This window comes from Cryptomeria japonica, chromosome 7, assembly GCF_030272615.1.
Source record: "Cryptomeria japonica chromosome 7, Sugi_1.0, whole genome shotgun sequence".
In the NCBI taxonomy this organism is placed as follows: Eukaryota; Viridiplantae; Streptophyta; class Pinopsida; order Cupressales; family Cupressaceae; genus Cryptomeria; species Cryptomeria japonica.
Window position 1 is genome coordinate 54,440,288 of NC_081411.1, and position 14,553 is coordinate 54,454,840.

The 14,553-nt window shown below is 37.7% G+C and overlaps 1 protein-coding gene across 2 annotated transcripts in view; it reads right to left on the reverse strand.

Annotated features, from left to right (window-relative positions):
* Positions 1-14,553, reverse strand: part of LOC131055598 (zinc finger CCCH domain-containing protein 42) — a 96,375-nt gene that overhangs the window by 48,130 nt on the left and 33,692 nt on the right. The window contains exon 2 of one of the 2 annotated variants that reach the window (XM_057990078.2): positions 2,994-3,103. The exons of the other annotated variant lie outside the window; for it this stretch is intronic. Within the exon in view, the coding sequence (XP_057846061.2) occupies positions 2,994-3,103 (110 nt within the window). The remainder of the gene's footprint in view (positions 1-2,993; positions 3,104-14,553) is intronic. 2 annotated transcript variants of the gene reach the window in all.

The following is a 14,553-nucleotide window of genomic DNA, read 5'->3' on the forward strand; positions in this document are numbered from 1 at the left end:
AGGGGGCTATTTGTATTTAGGTGTCATAATCTTGGCCATTGATCTTCTTCTGATCTGGACCGTTCATTGTAATTGAGGATGCTATTTATACCCTCATTCATTTTCATTTTGATATAGATAGAGATAGATAGATATAGAATTCAGAGAGAGCAATAAGAAATAGTTAGAGTTTTGAGAAGCAAGTTATTTTGTAGCAAGATTGAGCTTTGAAGAAGGAATTTCAAACAATTGTTGTTCATGATGGCTTTGAGATCAATAAAATATTGAAGTTATGGTGTTTTATTGCAATTCTTGTGGTTATCTTCATGGTTGTTTACTTTCTTGAATCATTCTCAGTCAAAGTAGTATTTAAGTTTGAAAGACTAAGTGTTGGGCTTGATCTTTGGTGAGATTCGTACTCCAAACCACTAGCTTCTTACTGATTGTAAGGACGCCTTGTGTGGTCGACTGGAAATATTTGGATTGCATAAACCTTCATTCATTATTGAGTCATTGATATGTACCTTCATGGTAGTACTTATGATTCTTGATGATTTGAAAAATCATTATTCACCTTAGAAGATCGCATCAGTTTCAGTAAAGTTGTAATTCCTTGGCGATACTGAAGTTGGTAGAATTTTACCAAGTCCTGCCCGCATTGAGTCATTCTTAGGATTAGATTAGAGTTTACCTCTTGCAAACCCTACCCTTTTGATTTTTTTTGGGAATTCATTAGTATTAGGAAAATCTTGGTCCTACAATTCGGATACGTAAGTCCCCTTGATGACACAGCAATCACAACGACCACTAGTGCTTATCCACACGTAGAGACCCTACATAAAAGAACATTGGAGTCACCCTGATTGATCCTTTTATGCGACATCTTCAGCAATCAGAGACTTTATTCAAGAGAGGATAAGGTACCTTTGGGTATTTTATTCTGTGTATGATTGTGTACAAAATACACGTCAACACTGACTCAACCAACGGGATAGATAACTACCACATGTGGGCATAGAGTTCAATGTACCTACCCTCATCATTCATTGGTCAATCATTCAAGGAAGAACATGTGTCCCACACAATGTAATTTTGTCATTGGTCAAGCATTAAATGCTTTGTAATGGATGTAGCAAACCCTAATTAGGGTTTTTATCTTTCGATCTTGGCCTTTGATTGTGAATCAATTTGAGCCATTCATTGTAATGAGAGCAATATATAAGGCTCCACTTCTTCATTTGTAAAGGTTAATAGTTCAAGAATAGATGATAGTTAGTCAAGAAGCAACAGATAGCTAGAGTAGAGTAGGAGAAAACGAGATTGTTGTCAAGACATTGTTGCAAGAAGCATGCAATGGTGAGCTTCATATGTTGATTCAGCAATTTGCATGGTCTCTACTTCTCATTTAATTTTCATGTTGTTTAGATGAATGGAAGAACTTTGTGTATGATCATTGGTGAAATTTGTACATCCATTCTACTAACAACTTGTTGATTGTAAAGTGTCTTGCATAGTCAACTGGATTCATCTTATTCGAACTCAACTTCAATTACCACTTATACATTGATATGCATTACATTGATGGTGTCTAAGCCATAGGTAGTAGTTTGAACATCATTTTGCTCCCCTTAGAAGATTGCACTAAACTTTGTGGAGTTGTTTCTTTGCATGGCAAAGCAAAGTCTAGTTGATTTTCACCAAAGATTGTTCATTGCTTTTACATCCTAGGATTAGACTAGCTTTCCAAACCCTCAACTCTTTTTACAATTTTTTAAAAATCAAGTAAATTTTCATGTTCTAGCAGCATTCAAGTTCAACGTAAGACCCCTTGTGATTCCAGCAATATCACATCAAACACATTGAGTCTATCCACGAGCACGTCAAGACCTGACATTCACAACCTTGGAGACATCCTATTGGATCACGCGGTATAGCACTTGGGAGGAGATTTTGTTTAGGAGAGGATAGAATACTTAATATTTTATTCTATGTTGCATAGTGTATAAAAAACACATCAAAACTCCGTTAGGGTTAGGAAAGTGATAAGGATAATCCCTAAACATAATTGCTTATTGATTGTATTATGAAGAATTAGTAGTTTTCTAGTTTCAAAAGCTTGATTTAGGGCATAATAATATTTAATGATGTTATGTTAATCATTGGGAAACAGGCAGCCTCCTAGTAGGGGACATTACACTAAATGTGCATCAATATCTGTAGCCTTTAGGAGAGTATGAATAATTGAAGGCAAAAACTTGTGCTTTATAGTTTCCAATAGAAATGAGCTTCTAAGATATACCAGAGGTGGGAACTCAAGTAAGTCCAGCGTCAAAGAGCTTGAGAAGAATAAGCTAAACACCTTGTTGATGTTTTCCATTATCATATGATTGTAGCAATGAATACAAGTAATCCCAGCCCTCAAGCGGGATAGCTTCCTCTTTTGCAATGCACAAAATGACAATGTCCGCAGTTGAAATCAAACAAATAAGTCTGCTTAGAAACTGCAAAAAATTATCAATTTCATTAGGATCTTGCTGCCTCTTCAAGTTTTAAACCAATATTTTATTTATTTCATTTTAGTCAAAAGGAAATATTCTATGTCCAAAGGATGGTTGTGTTTTGATAAATGGGCGTGAAAGTCTCAGCCTGACTACAACCATAATACCAAGACCCATAAACAAAAGGACATCTCATGGTGACTGTTGTGCATTGAAAATGGGTTGATGGTAATGGGGATGTTTGTGTGAAAGTGAACTCAGGTAGTCTATAATCCAGAGAACATGCAATATGAAGGATGCGAGATATTGAAAACTAGGATATATAGAGAAGTGTGAGACAAATAAAGCATCGAAAACTCAGGTAAAATGGAAAGCATAGAGAAAAGTCCAACCTCACATTTTGAATAATCAAAAACCCAACAGGACTGATTCAAGTCAGCAACACAAACAGCATAAAAAAATTAAATTTCAGACTACTTAAAAATTCTAGTATCTGAAGAAGAGAAAATCACCAACCTACGGCAAGGATGGTGCTCCTTTGATCTTGATATGCCAAGAAGGCAAAGCCTTTTGATTTTCCTGTACCTTTGTCTCTCACAAGGTTGACATCTACTATTTCCCCATACCTGCAAAATTTCTACAAAGTCAATTTCTGCATTGAAAACCCATCTTCCTTGAAAAACTACGACTAAAATTTATGTGTATTTATTCTTCAATATTCTATAAAAAATCCTAATACTAGGGTTTGCAAGGAACTCGTACAACAGTTATGGTATGATGGCAATAAAGGGCACTAAAAACAGTGTTAAGGAGATTAAAACCCCCCTCCCTTCCACTCCAATATGGAAGCCCATAATTCCAAGGAAAATATAGCAAGGTTGCATTGTGAATACAAGCAACAATGACCCAAGTTTAAAAAATCTCAAGCATTTGATCCATTTTACACCGCAAGGAACTCATCTAGCCACATTAGCAACATAATCCAGGTTCAAACCCCCCATAGCAATGCACTTGCCCTTAATTCAAAAGGACACAGATGAGTTGTATTCCTGGTGTAAGAAATATGGGATGCATTCTAGACAATCCATATTAAAAACAACTTAAGGAACTTGATGGCTCATAACTTTGTCCAAGGCTTATCAAACAAAAATGTTTTCAAAGACAAAAGATTGTAGGTTGCCACAGAAGACAAAACCATAATTTTATAGAATTTGCAGACAGATGGAGCCTACAACCCTAGTTTTAAAGAATTTGACATCCATGGAAGTAAAAGGACCCTTATTAATAAGAGTTTGCAGTTCAATGACAATCAAACCCACATTTGTGGGACACTAGGAAAGAAAGAGAATAGCAATTTAGCAAAACTTGGCAAAGCCCAAAAACATTCATTTGCTCATTTAGATAATGGTTTTCTAATTAAGTATTTTTGAGGCTAAAATCTACTGTCTGTGCAAATTGATATTTTAATTCTAGAGAGTAAACTTGAGGTAGTGGTTTATTAGCTTAGCATTTTGGAGCTACGTCTTACATATCCATATGTATTTTAGTTTTATACTTTAAATTCAGGTGGGTAATATTTCAGAAACAAAAAGGATGGAATTTAATGGTATAAAATTATTTTGGGAGACAATAGTGCAGACATAGGGCAAACAAAGATGAGTCCATTATTTAGACCAGAGTGTCTGATTCAAACTGGATGATAAGTATTACATTGCATTTGGTCTACTGCTCCTGATAATGCAGATTCTTCTAAAGTGTTAACAGACTTAGGATTTACGCCAACCATGACAGGCCAATTTCTTGCTCAGAGTCAACTGAGGACAAACTCCAAAGACCTCCATTGGACCTCCTCTGGCTCAAACCCTGAGTGCTTGCTGAGTACTCAGAAAGCCTTGTAACTCCACTTCTATATAGAATCTCTTCATCTCTATGTTTTATTCATGAATGATTTCACTTAGCTTTTGTTATTTGATAGCATTTTTACATTTTTTTTAAACCTTTTTCTTTGTAATAATGACAGGTGACTGTTGCATGTTCAAGAAAACATCTCGTAAAGGCATATAGATAGATGTAATGTCCCACCCTTAACTGGGTTGGCCATCACTCATTTAAAGGTGTTTTTCGACACAAAATTATTTCATATAATATTATATAAAAATAAATATAAAATAATAATAAATAAATAAATATTTAAATAGAACTAAATTTAACTTTTAAAATATAGCACCTAACTGGGCCAACCCATTTGTAAGAAAATATAAAAATTAAAATATTCTGCTGGTCGGCCTATAGTGGATCCTGGCAGCTTGCATAATCAGGTATAAATATTTGTTTTGCTGCTACATGATTACACGGATAAAAAAAAATTATAAAACCAAATTTTAGTTTTAAAATATGGCACCTAACTGGGAAAACCCATTTGTAAGAAAATATTAAAAAAAATAAAACATTCTGCTAGTTGCCTATTGTGGATCCTGGCACCTTGCAAATCAGGTATAAATGTTTTTTTGCTACTACACGATTAATGGAAAATCTGATTTGCGTTTTGGGAGAATTCCTGAGTAGGTGAGCTGAGACAAAACCCTCACTTCCCTGCAAGGTTAGGATACCAAACTCTAGCCTTATATAATCAAATTTTCCTATACACAGTGCAATTTCTATTCCTATTTTAAGTTCTGATCTAAACAGTTCTAACCTGGGATAAATTTGACCTATAGGTGGCCACCAAAGCTGCTGTTTGGTCACAGGAAGCTACTGGGCAAATTTACATAGGGATGTGTTGATGTGTCTTTTGTACACGACCGAACACAGAATAAAATACCTAAAGGTACCTTATCCTCTCTTGAATAAAGCTTCCCCGAATGCTGAAGATCTCGCAGAAGGATCAATCGGAGTAGCTCCAAGGTTCTGATTGTAGGTTCTCTACGTGTGGATAAGCTCTTGCGGTATGATGTGATTTTGCTAGAATCACAACGGGACTTAACTTCGATGGCCTGAACATCTGATTTGCTTTGGATATCACTAGAACATGGGTCTTTACTGATCCTTGATTTTTAAAAAAGGGAAAAAAGGATAAGGGTTGGAGAGGAATCTAATTCTAATGCTAAGAATGTAGGAGCAATGGATGACCTTTGATGAAACTCTAACTAAGTATTGCTTTGACATGCTATGATCATCTCCACAAGGTTAGTGCGATCTTCTAAGGATAGCTTTATGATATTCAAATCACCACTACAAGCATAGACACCGTCAAGTTGATGCATATCAATGTAATATCAATGAAGAAGTGATAATTGAAGTTAAGCTTAAGTTGAATGATTCCAATTGACTATGCAAGGCAAGTTTGCAATCAACAAACCGCTAGTAGTATGGATATACAAATTTCACCATTGATCATACAAATTTCTTCCATTCATCTAATAACATGAAATTAAATTTGAGAAGTATAGAGACCATGCAAATTGTAGAATCGACACATAGAATTCACCATTCCTTCAATGAAGTTTACATGTCTTTTGCAACAATGTCTTGGCAACAATCTTTGCCTCCTCTTTCTACTCTACTCTAAAATGCTATCTCTATCTCTTTTTGCTAACTCCTAACTATTAACTAATCTCTGACTATTAACCCCTTTACAAATGAAGAGCCAAGGCTTTATATAGAGAGCCCTTTACAAATTGATGGCTCTGATTGATTTAGAATCAATGGCTAGGATTACAAGACAGAAACCCTAATTAGGGTTTGTTATAACAAACTTCCTTAGCCAATGAGAAAATTACATTCAAAAAGTGAGGACCAATAGGAAGCAGGGGTAGTGTTGTGACCATTTCACACATCGCCCCATTAAAATGGGGACCCCCTCTTTTTGCTTTTGTTTTGCCTGTTCTTCTCTCTTCTTCTAGGATTTTGAGTGAGTTGTCTCTTTGGGCTAGGGTTATACCCTGGGGTTTCTTTTGGATATGTTTTTTGAGACAAGTCCAGTCAAATTTTGAAGGTTATTAAGCATCCTCCCAAAGATTGAGATTCTGAAATAAGGTAAGTCTGTCAGGAAGTTAGATAGGTCTCAGGTTAGGTCTAGTCAGGGTTTTTCTTGAGGGAAAATTCAAACTTTGGCTAAGTGTTAGCGTTTTGAAGATAGAATTGTACATTTTTGCCTAGGTAAATTTTGATCAAATTCTAGAGGCAAGATGATGCCTGAAACAGAGAAATCGCTCCTGTCCTTCACTAGAGGCTCAGGGCGAATTTTATTTTAGGTGCAATTTCCTGTTTTTTGAAGGCTTGCTAACTGGTTCCCGGCCTTGAAGATGACCTAATCCTGCTTGGTGAAGTGATTGAAGATTTAATTGTGGATATTTTGGCTTATAAAGATGAAATCGCTCCTGTCCCTCTCCCAAGGACCAAGGCGAAAATGTTATTTGGTGCATATTGGTTACTGACTTGTTTAAATCGTTTTGTGCAGGGTCTCCAGGGGAGCTAATTGGACGTGACTTGACGATTTCAAGGATTTTGAAGATTCGAAAATGATGAAATATGAGGGATTAAGATAAATTCGCTCCTATCCTCCACTGAAGGACCAGGGTGAAATGATTTATTTTGGTTATTTTTGGCCTTGGTAGATCAAATTGAAGCATTAAAAACGCAATGAAGGATGAAACGAGCATAATGGAGCATCCAGACTTAGTTAAAAGCGATGAAAGGTTGGACCTTTTGCCTAGCAAGATAAGTTCGCTCCTGTCCCTCACCAAGGGACCAAAGCGATTTTCTTTACACACACCTTTTGGGACCTTTCTTGGATTTGGGCTCTCGTTCATGAATTGTAAAAAGATGATATCTTCCCCAGCAAAGGAAATTTGAGATGAAAAGTGAAAAGATTTGGCCTTGGGGACAAAAGGCGCTCCTGTCCCTCACTGAAGGACCGGAGCTTGAATTCCAAATTTGCATTATCCTTGCAAGATTTAAGTGATTTCGCGATTTGAAGAGGTCAGGGGAAGTATGTTTTGCCCGTTGAATATAACTTGAGTAGGCCACGAAGAAGATAATCAACCCAAATGGCAATAGGTGCTCCTGTCCCTCAGCAAGGAACCAGAGCGATTTTCAAAGGATGCTCCTGTCCCTCAGCAAGGAACTAGAACGATTTTCTAACAAGGCAGATATCTTGCAAAGTTAAGGTAAGTTTTGTGTTTGAGATGAATGGAAGAGGGCGTAATGGATACATTGAAGATTATTTTGAAGGCTAGCAAAGCACAAATGAGCTCATAATAGCAAAATCGCTCTTGTCCCTCACCAAGGGACCAGGGCGAAAAGCACATTAACAAGCCTTCTTCCCCAAATTGGGACGAATCCAGGCCAAGGCATGAGATTGCAATGATATTTAAAGTGCTTCAAGATGGAATTGAGTTGCAAAGACCATAAAATTCAATGAGAATTGGCTAGGGCGCTCCTGTCCCTCACCAAGGAACCAGAGCGAAATCTTCAAATATGCCTAAACGCCTAACATTTTGAAATACTACTTTTGTTTCCAAGACTCAAGATGGAATGGGAAATCATGTTTTATGCCTTAGAAGTAATTGGAGGTTGATATGGTCAAGAGATTGTGCAAAAAACTAATAAGCGCTCCTGTCCTTCACTGAAGGACCAAGGCGATTTTCTATAAAATCAACAATTTTCCTCCAAAACCACGCCAAGACAAGGTGATACAAAATGGGGAATGCCTTTGAAAGATAGTGAACAAGGAATCGCCTCCAAGAATCGACAATCTTAGGCTCAAATGTAAAAATCGCTCCTGTCCTTCACTGGAGGACCAGGGCGAAAATCTTTGGAAAGCTCATTTTGTCTTGAGAAAACGAGTTGAACATGCACTGAAGGGACGAAAGGGATCATTGTTTACCTCCAAACTTGAAATGGCGGTTTGAAAGATAAGGACCAAGGACAAAGGGTGAGATCGCTCCTGTCCCTCACCAAGGGACCAGGGCGAAAATGCATTAAGGCAAGCTCCTTCCAAAGATCACATGAATTGAACTTAAAGTTCTAGATAAAATGCCATTTTGAACGCCAAAGGTGAGGTTTTGAACGTGAAAATAAGAAATGCAAGGTCTAAAATGCATGGGCGCTCCTGTCCCTCTCCAAGGGACCAGAGCGATGATATTGATATCCATTATTTTACCCAGGCTTGAGCGCTTACTTCAAACAAATCATATTAAATGCCAAATTCACTAAAACCTTGAAATATTTTAATTAAATTGGCATTTAATAAAAATATATTGGCATTTAATAAAGGTGCGTTGGTATTTAATAATTAATTTAAGCCTTGGAAAATTGATTTTTTTTGTTATTATTTAGGCATTCGAAATTAATTATTATTAAATAAAAAATTAAAAGATAGAGCGCTTGAGATTTCATCTTAATATTTTTGTTAAGTCAGCCTCTTCTTTTATTAATTTTTTGTTTATATTGGCCTATTTTCACCAAGTCGGCCTATGGGAAAGTGAGGTGGTGAGCGCCTATATAGCATGGGTATTTTGAACCATTTTAATCAATCATTCAATCATTCATTCAAGTGCGATTTGGAGAAGCAATAAAAGGTGCGAAATCTGGTCTAAGTTGGAGCGAACTTTGTTAGAGGCTAGAGGTGGAGCGAATTTTTCTCAAGGCGTTGAAGACTAAAGGTGGTGGAGTTGATGCACGTGAGGACTAAAGAGGAGGCGCATTTTGCTAAAGGACTTCAATCTACACTTCGCCTAGCCAAAATTCACCTTATTTTTGCATCGTTTTTTAGAGTTAATTCTCAAGTGGAGGTATGGCGAGGTTATCCTAGTCCAATGTTGAAATTTTGAATTTTGAATTTCAAATTGCGTAGTTAGATTTAGGAAATGATAATTCAAAGATTTATCATGAAGTTTCTTAAATTAAAAGCTTCAATCTCCCTTTCTACTCTATATGTTTAAATTGCAAAATATATTACTCATTATGAAATGTTGTATAGGTGTCAAGATGGCGACCCTAAAGGCGGGAGCATCCACTAGTCGTCCAGCTCTCATGAAGGTGAAATCCTTGCAGAAGAATATGATGTAGAGACCTTTGAGCTTGGTCCACTCACCGCCGAGCAGACACTGGAGGAGGCAACTGATTCGTTTGAGGCACTTAAAGATAAACTTAAGGAAGAAATGGAAAAGAATAGAAAGCTTGAGAGAGAGAGAGGTGCTTGGAGAGGTTACTTTAGCCATCTCAACAGCCTTTGGGACGTCAGGATCCAGCAGTATCTCCTGTGCAGACACTTCCCCTTGAATCAGTTAGCGAGGCAGAGAGAGTCAAGAGTTTGGTTCAACTTATGAGCTCTTGGATTGACAAATCCCATACAGTTGCCGTTGAGTTTGCAACAAGAATGATGCAGACAATCCATCGAGCTATCCAGGTCCTTGAGATCATCCACAACCTAATGATAACAGTGGCCGCCTTTGCTCATACTAAAGATGTTATCATTCCTGTTCTTCAAGTAATCAGGCAAACACCAAGGAAGATCTTAGCACAAGAAAAGATAATGGATGGAGGAGCTCATAATTTACTTCAGTGGTCAACTCTACTCCAGATGAAGGAAGTTCTTTTCGGAGACATCAGCATTAAATGCAATCAAGTTGAAGAAGTCATCCATCCAATTCAGGATAGGGTGTTTGGGGTGTTATGTACTATTCTTGGCAGAAGGATCGAAGTTGAGACAGATGTGGATCTTCAAGAGTTGGAAGAAAGGGTCAAGGTCATCTTTTGCAAAGATGAGAATGTTATCACAGATGAGCAAAGGGATCAAATGTTCGCTACTATGCTCCTGATTGAGAAAATCAAAGAAATCGAACCTGAATGGGATGCAGCTCTTCTCAAGGCCTTTGATCAGGTTATCCACTTGGAGGAATGAATGAGGAATCTTCCTGAGATTCCTATTGCTGAGATTGAAGGAATTGTGTCTAGATTCATTGCATATGCTAAGAAGGAGCATTGGAAAGGGAATAAGGTTCTAGAAGAGAGGTTGTTATAGATGATGTGGCACCTTAATTATCATTGGTCTATGTTTCCTAGATTTTTGTGCCAAATTAAATATTTGGCTATGCATTTGATATTGTTCAATAAAAGGGGGACTTTTTGTAATAAACCCTAATTAGGGTTTAGGTGTCAGAATTTCAGCCGTTGATCTTCTTTTGATCTGGGTCGTTCATTGTAATTGAGGATGCTATATATACCCTCACTCATTGTCATTTTGATATAATTAGAAATTAGAAGAAGATATGAGAGATTAGCAATCAGATTTTAGAGAGAAGAAAGTTATTTTGTAGCAAGATTGAGCTTTGAAGAAAGAATTTCAAACAATTGTTGTCTATTTTGGCTTTGAGATCAATAAAATATTGAAGTTATGGTGTTTTATTGCAATTCTTGTGGCTATTTTCATGGTTGTTCACTTTCTTGAATCATTCTCAGTCGAAGAAGTATTTAAGTTTGAGGGACTAAGTGTTGGGCTTGATCTTTGGTGAGATTCACGTTCCAAACCACTAGCTTCTTACTGATTGTAAGAACGCCTTGTGTGGTCAACTGGAGATATTTGGATTACTTAAACCTTCAATCATCATTGAACTATTGATATGTACCTTCATGGTAGTGTCTATGATCCTTGATGAATTGGAAAATCATTAGTCACCTTAGAAGATCGCATCAATTTCAGTTGAGTTGTTATGTCTTGGCAATATTGAAATTGGTAGAATCTTACCAAGTCTAGCCTACATTGAGTCATTCTTAGGATTAGATTAGAATTCATCCCTTGTAAACCTTACCTTTTGATCTTTTTGAGAACTTGTTAGTTTTAGAAAATCTTGTTCCTGCAGCTCGGAAAACATAAGGCCCCTTGATGAAACAGCATTCACAACGACCACTGGTGCTTATCCACACGTAGAGACCCTACATCAAAGAACCTTGGAGTCACCCTGATTGATCCTTTTTCGCGACATCTTCAGCAATCAGAGGCTTTATTCAAGAGAGGATAAGGTACCCTTGGGTATTTTATTCTGTGTATGACTCTGTACAAAATACACGTCAACAAGTAGGTACACCAAAGTTTGTGCCGTCCCTAATAAATAAGGTACATTGAATCTGGACATGCCGAGGTGGACCAATCCGACTAGAGGAAAAGTGGCTGGGATGCCACCTTGTCTAACGTTTGTATCTTGGTTGATCCTCCTCTTTCCTTGATGCAAAGAATGATGTACCTCCTTAACTTCCATGTGCTTGATGAAGCCTTCACATGGTCAAGTCATTTCTTTCTCTGATCGCATACCTCGCCTTGAAGTGTTGGTAAGGTCAATCTTCTCTGTCATCATGTGGTTCCTTTGTGTGGTAGAATGGAGTCTTTTGAGGATATTAGAAGCACCTTGAGTCCTCCTCCATGCCTTTGAAGTGTCCTTGATGGTGATGGGCTTAGAATAGGTCGTCCTTGTCCTGGCCTGATTTTCTTCCACCTGCAAAACAAACCAAAAGGTGATTAAGTACAAATAAATTCATTCTAACATAGCATTTCCTACCTTAAATCATCAACAAAAAGGCATTAGAATGAAATTCGCTCAAGATCCTCCCTAGGGACAGACCCTATAAGAATTTCGCTCTGGACCCTTTGGAAGGGTCAGGAGCGAAATTTGTATTTTAGCTCAAATTTCATCATCTCCTTGCTTTGAACTTCTCTTGACCTTTGAATTGCTTTCTCCTAAAGACATCATTGATTTGATCTCCAGAAAGACCAAAAAAGAGGATTTCGCTTTGGACCTTGGCCAAGCGACAGGACCTATTAGGAATTTTGCTCTGAACCATTTGGAAGGGTCAGGAGCGAAATTTGCATTCTAGAAATTTGCATTCTAGGACAAAATCTTCACATTTTGTGACCACAACTTGATCAAATGCATGCCTAAGGATGCCTCTAATCTCAATCAATACTAGGTTTGATGCAAATTTGGGAGCAAAATAGAGGTTTTAAGGATTTCGCTCTGGACCCTTTAGAAGGGTCAGGAGCGAAATTCTTCCTTAGGCTCAAATTCTATCATTTCCTTACTCCAAATTGCCTCTCAAGACAAGCACATGCTAGCCTTCTCTCCACCAAGGCCTAGGAATCCATATCTTAGTTTTCATCATGAGCAAACTAGGTGATTTTGAGAATTTCGCTCTAGACCCTTTGGAAGGGTCAAGAGCAAAATTCAAGATTTGCTTGTTTTCCTTCACCTAGATTCATTATTCATACCTTGCTTTCCTTTGACTTTCAACTTTGGATCTCTCTCTCATGAAAGCAACATTTGTTTGACCCCTAAGAAGGCCTGAAAGGAGAAATTCACTCCAAATCATGGCCAAGGATAGGACCTTTAGAGAATTTCGTTCTGGACCCTTTGGAAGGGTCAAGAGCGAAATTCAAGTTTTAGCTCAATTCCTTCATATTTGATGGTCACAAGCTATTCAAAGGTATGCTTAAGGACATCTTCAATCTTAATTCACCCTGATCCACACTTGGCTTGACACAAAATTGGGAGAAAAAGGAGATTTTGGGAATTTCGCTTTGGACCCTTTGGAAGGGTCAGGAGCGAAATTCATGTCTTGAGCTCATTTCTTCATTTTTTCAACTCCAATCTACCTCAAAAGGCAAGGACACATCACTTCACTTCCATCCATGCCATAAAAACCAAGGATTTGATCCTCCAAGGGGAAAATAGGTGTTTTCAAGAATTTCGCTCTGGACCCTTTGGGAGGGTCAGGAGCAAAATTCATGATTTAGGACAAAATCCTTCACTCCTTCACTTCTAATCACTTCCTAAGGCAAAAACATGTCAAACCACTCCCAAATATGCCCAAGGAACTAAGATGTTGGCCTAGGCAAGGAAGAAAATGAGGTTTGTGGAGAATTTCACTCTAGACCCTTTGGAAGGGTCAAAAGCGAAATTCCCAATCTTGGACAAAATCCTCACTTTTCAATGCTTTCATTCTCTTCCTAAGGCAAGAACATGTCCATTTACCCCTACTATGTCCAAGGAACAAGGCTTTTAGTCTAAACAAGGAAGAAAATGAGGTTTATGGAGAATTTCGCTCTGGACCCTTTGGAAGGGTCAAGAGCGAAATTTCCATTCTAGGTTGATTTTCACCATTTCATCACCTCAAACCTTCTTTCAAAAGCTAGAACACCTCAAGGTCACTCCAACCATGCCTTAGAAGTCCAAAACTTGGCCATGACAAGGAAGAAAATGAAGGTTATGTGAATTTCGCTTTGGACCCTTTGGAAGGGTCAGGAGCGAAATTCTTACTTGGGTTCATTTCTCACCTTTTTCCTCCCTTGGCTTGAATTTAACTTCTTAGGCCTCCTTCCATCATGATCAAGTGAATTTGCTCCTCGAGTTGGCATCTAGTTCAAGATTTTGTGAAGAAATAGGGTCTTATATGAATTTCGCTCTGGACCCTTTGGAAGGGTCAGGAGCGAAATTTGCATTTTGGGTTGATTTCTGACTCCATTTCCCACATTTCTTCATTTAAACAAGTGAATTGCCTTCAATAATACCTGGGACATGGATTAGCTCATGGCTTTGGGCAAAGTAGAGTTTCTTATAGAGGAATTCGCTCTGGACCCTTTGGAAGGGTCAGGAGCGAAATTCCTATTCTTGGCTCAATTTTCCTTGTGAATTTAACTTGTCTTTGCCCTGGACTCAACCCTTTGATGCATTTCCTTTCATATCCTTGCAAATCAATCCAAACAACCAATGACTTAGGTAAAATCTTAGGTCCTTTGTGAAATTTCGCTCTGGACCCTTTGGAAGGGTCGGGATTCATATATGGAATATAACATTTAAGTATAAGGAAGGAAATGTCACTTATACTTTAAGTTATATTCCATATATATTGTCAAGATGTTTGAAAGTGGTTTCAGACCTCCAAGAGTTATAATGCAAAATCTAGTTTTTGGAGGATTCTTCAATTTTCCAGACTTAGCCAAATTTCAAGACATTTGAGGATTAGGATGACATTATGTATTCAACCAAGGTTTGATTTAGCAACTTGAAGTGTGACCAGATAG